At 34.2% G+C, this 1592-nt stretch overlaps 1 protein-coding gene across 1 annotated transcript in view; it reads right to left on the bottom strand.

Annotated features, from left to right (window-relative positions):
* The window catches only part of LOC123007094, a 46043-nt gene that overhangs the window by 10837 nt on the left and 33614 nt on the right, over nucleotides 1-1592 (bottom strand). The window contains exon 2 of the mRNA XM_044402133.1: nucleotides 711-985. Within this exon, the coding sequence (XP_044258068.1) occupies nucleotides 711-985 (275 nt within the window). The remainder of the gene's footprint in view (nucleotides 1-710; nucleotides 986-1592) is intronic.

Genomic DNA, 1592 nt, shown 5'->3' with positions numbered 1-1592 from the left:
ATCCTGACTGAAATATTATTTCTTATTTTAATTAACGTAAAAAGTCATTTTGACATCATTCAAGACTTAATTTTGCAATTTTCTCACAAAATCTTTCAAATTGTGTGACTTTCTTAATAAAAAACATAAATCCATGAAAATTAGTCAAAATTATTCATGTTTGATTTAATTTAGCAAAATTTCTGCTTTGCTTTCACAAAATCTTGCTGCAAAACGCCCTAAAATGTGACAAAGGTAGCAAAAATAAAAATAAAATAAAAAAATAAAGTTAGCAAAAATAAATATGTTTATCTCAAAAATAATGACAGTTTTTAATTTATTACAGCTTGAGAAAACGAAAAATGAGAAAAAGAAAACAATTTTTACAATGAAATTTATGTTTCAAGGCTGTTTTCGTAGTTTTATGTAACTGGATGCAGTAATAATTACTTTTGTAATAAGTTGCATCTGTAATTGTCKCCTCCCTGCTCTGATAATTACAAATTACAATAACAATCGCCCGTGTTAAATCGCAATTTGCACACGAAAACAAACATTAAAAATGATTAGTCCTGGTTACCCCATGTAGACTCGACATTACTCGTGCAATTTTTCACGATTATGGTCAGATTCGCCGCATAAATCGCAGCTTTAACTAGCAGGTATTCCACTCYTGGATTAATTGCAGAACAACATGCATGAAGACCCCTCGGTAGTTAGCTCTCACTTACCATGCGAGTCTCAATGTCAATGTCCACTTTATTCCTGATCTTCCGTCTCTTGTTCCCCAATACTGGCGTACACAGGAAGAACCGTGAAGAACGATGCCCGTCGCGACGCCATCTATCCAACTGGCGCATGAGATGCACTGGAGTCTTGGTGGCGGCCTCATAAAGACTTTGCAGGGCTTGAGGACGCGTGTCGGCAGTGAAGAGATTCGTCTCGGGGTTGCATTTGGCAGCATAGTGGTTTTTGAGGAGAGCGAAAGTGCAAATATCACTTTCAGCTAGAAAAGAGACAATGTAAACACGCAAATCGGGGTTGTTGTACGATTAGATAACGGAATTAACCATTTGAAAGCCAGGCTTTCTCCACGTCGTTAAGAATTTATGAGGGAGGATGTTGGGAATGAAAATCGGCTAAAGATCTAGTTACGAGTATCACAATTGGTTTGGTTTGTACACAAATCAGAAACATTAATCAAAGTGTTATTCTTCTTGTGTGGTCGGTAATGACTAAGGTTCGGATWATATGTATGAAAAATTCGTAAAATATGCGCATATATATGCACGTATTTTCACAAAAATATGCACAGAATATTAAGAAATATGCTCCAATATATGACAAATATGCTTTGATATGCAAAACTTTAAAAAATCAAAGTTGGGATAAATTTTTATTCTCGACTTTGTACTATCGACATTTTAAACTAAAGAGAATAAATAAATTGATTTTGCCTTAGAAAAGCCATTTTAATAAACTAGTAATTAACCTTTTCTAAGAAATCTCTACTTTTCAGATAACATCACTTTAAAATATTTCGCTAAAATTCACTTGCAGCCCTACTTATCCGAATGGAAGGATTATAGCCATACCGGGTAAATAAAAAGTAT

The sequence above is a fragment of the Tribolium madens genome, unplaced genomic scaffold (genome assembly GCF_015345945.1).
Source record: "Tribolium madens isolate multiple individuals breed KSU strain unplaced genomic scaffold, Tmad_KSU_1.1 Scaffold_3;HRSCAF=73;Tcas5.2_LG2, whole genome shotgun sequence".
Classification (NCBI taxonomy): Eukaryota; Metazoa; Arthropoda; class Insecta; order Coleoptera; family Tenebrionidae; genus Tribolium; species Tribolium madens.
Note: the sequence above shows the minus strand (reverse complement) of the source record. Positions and strands in the feature narration are given on the sequence as shown.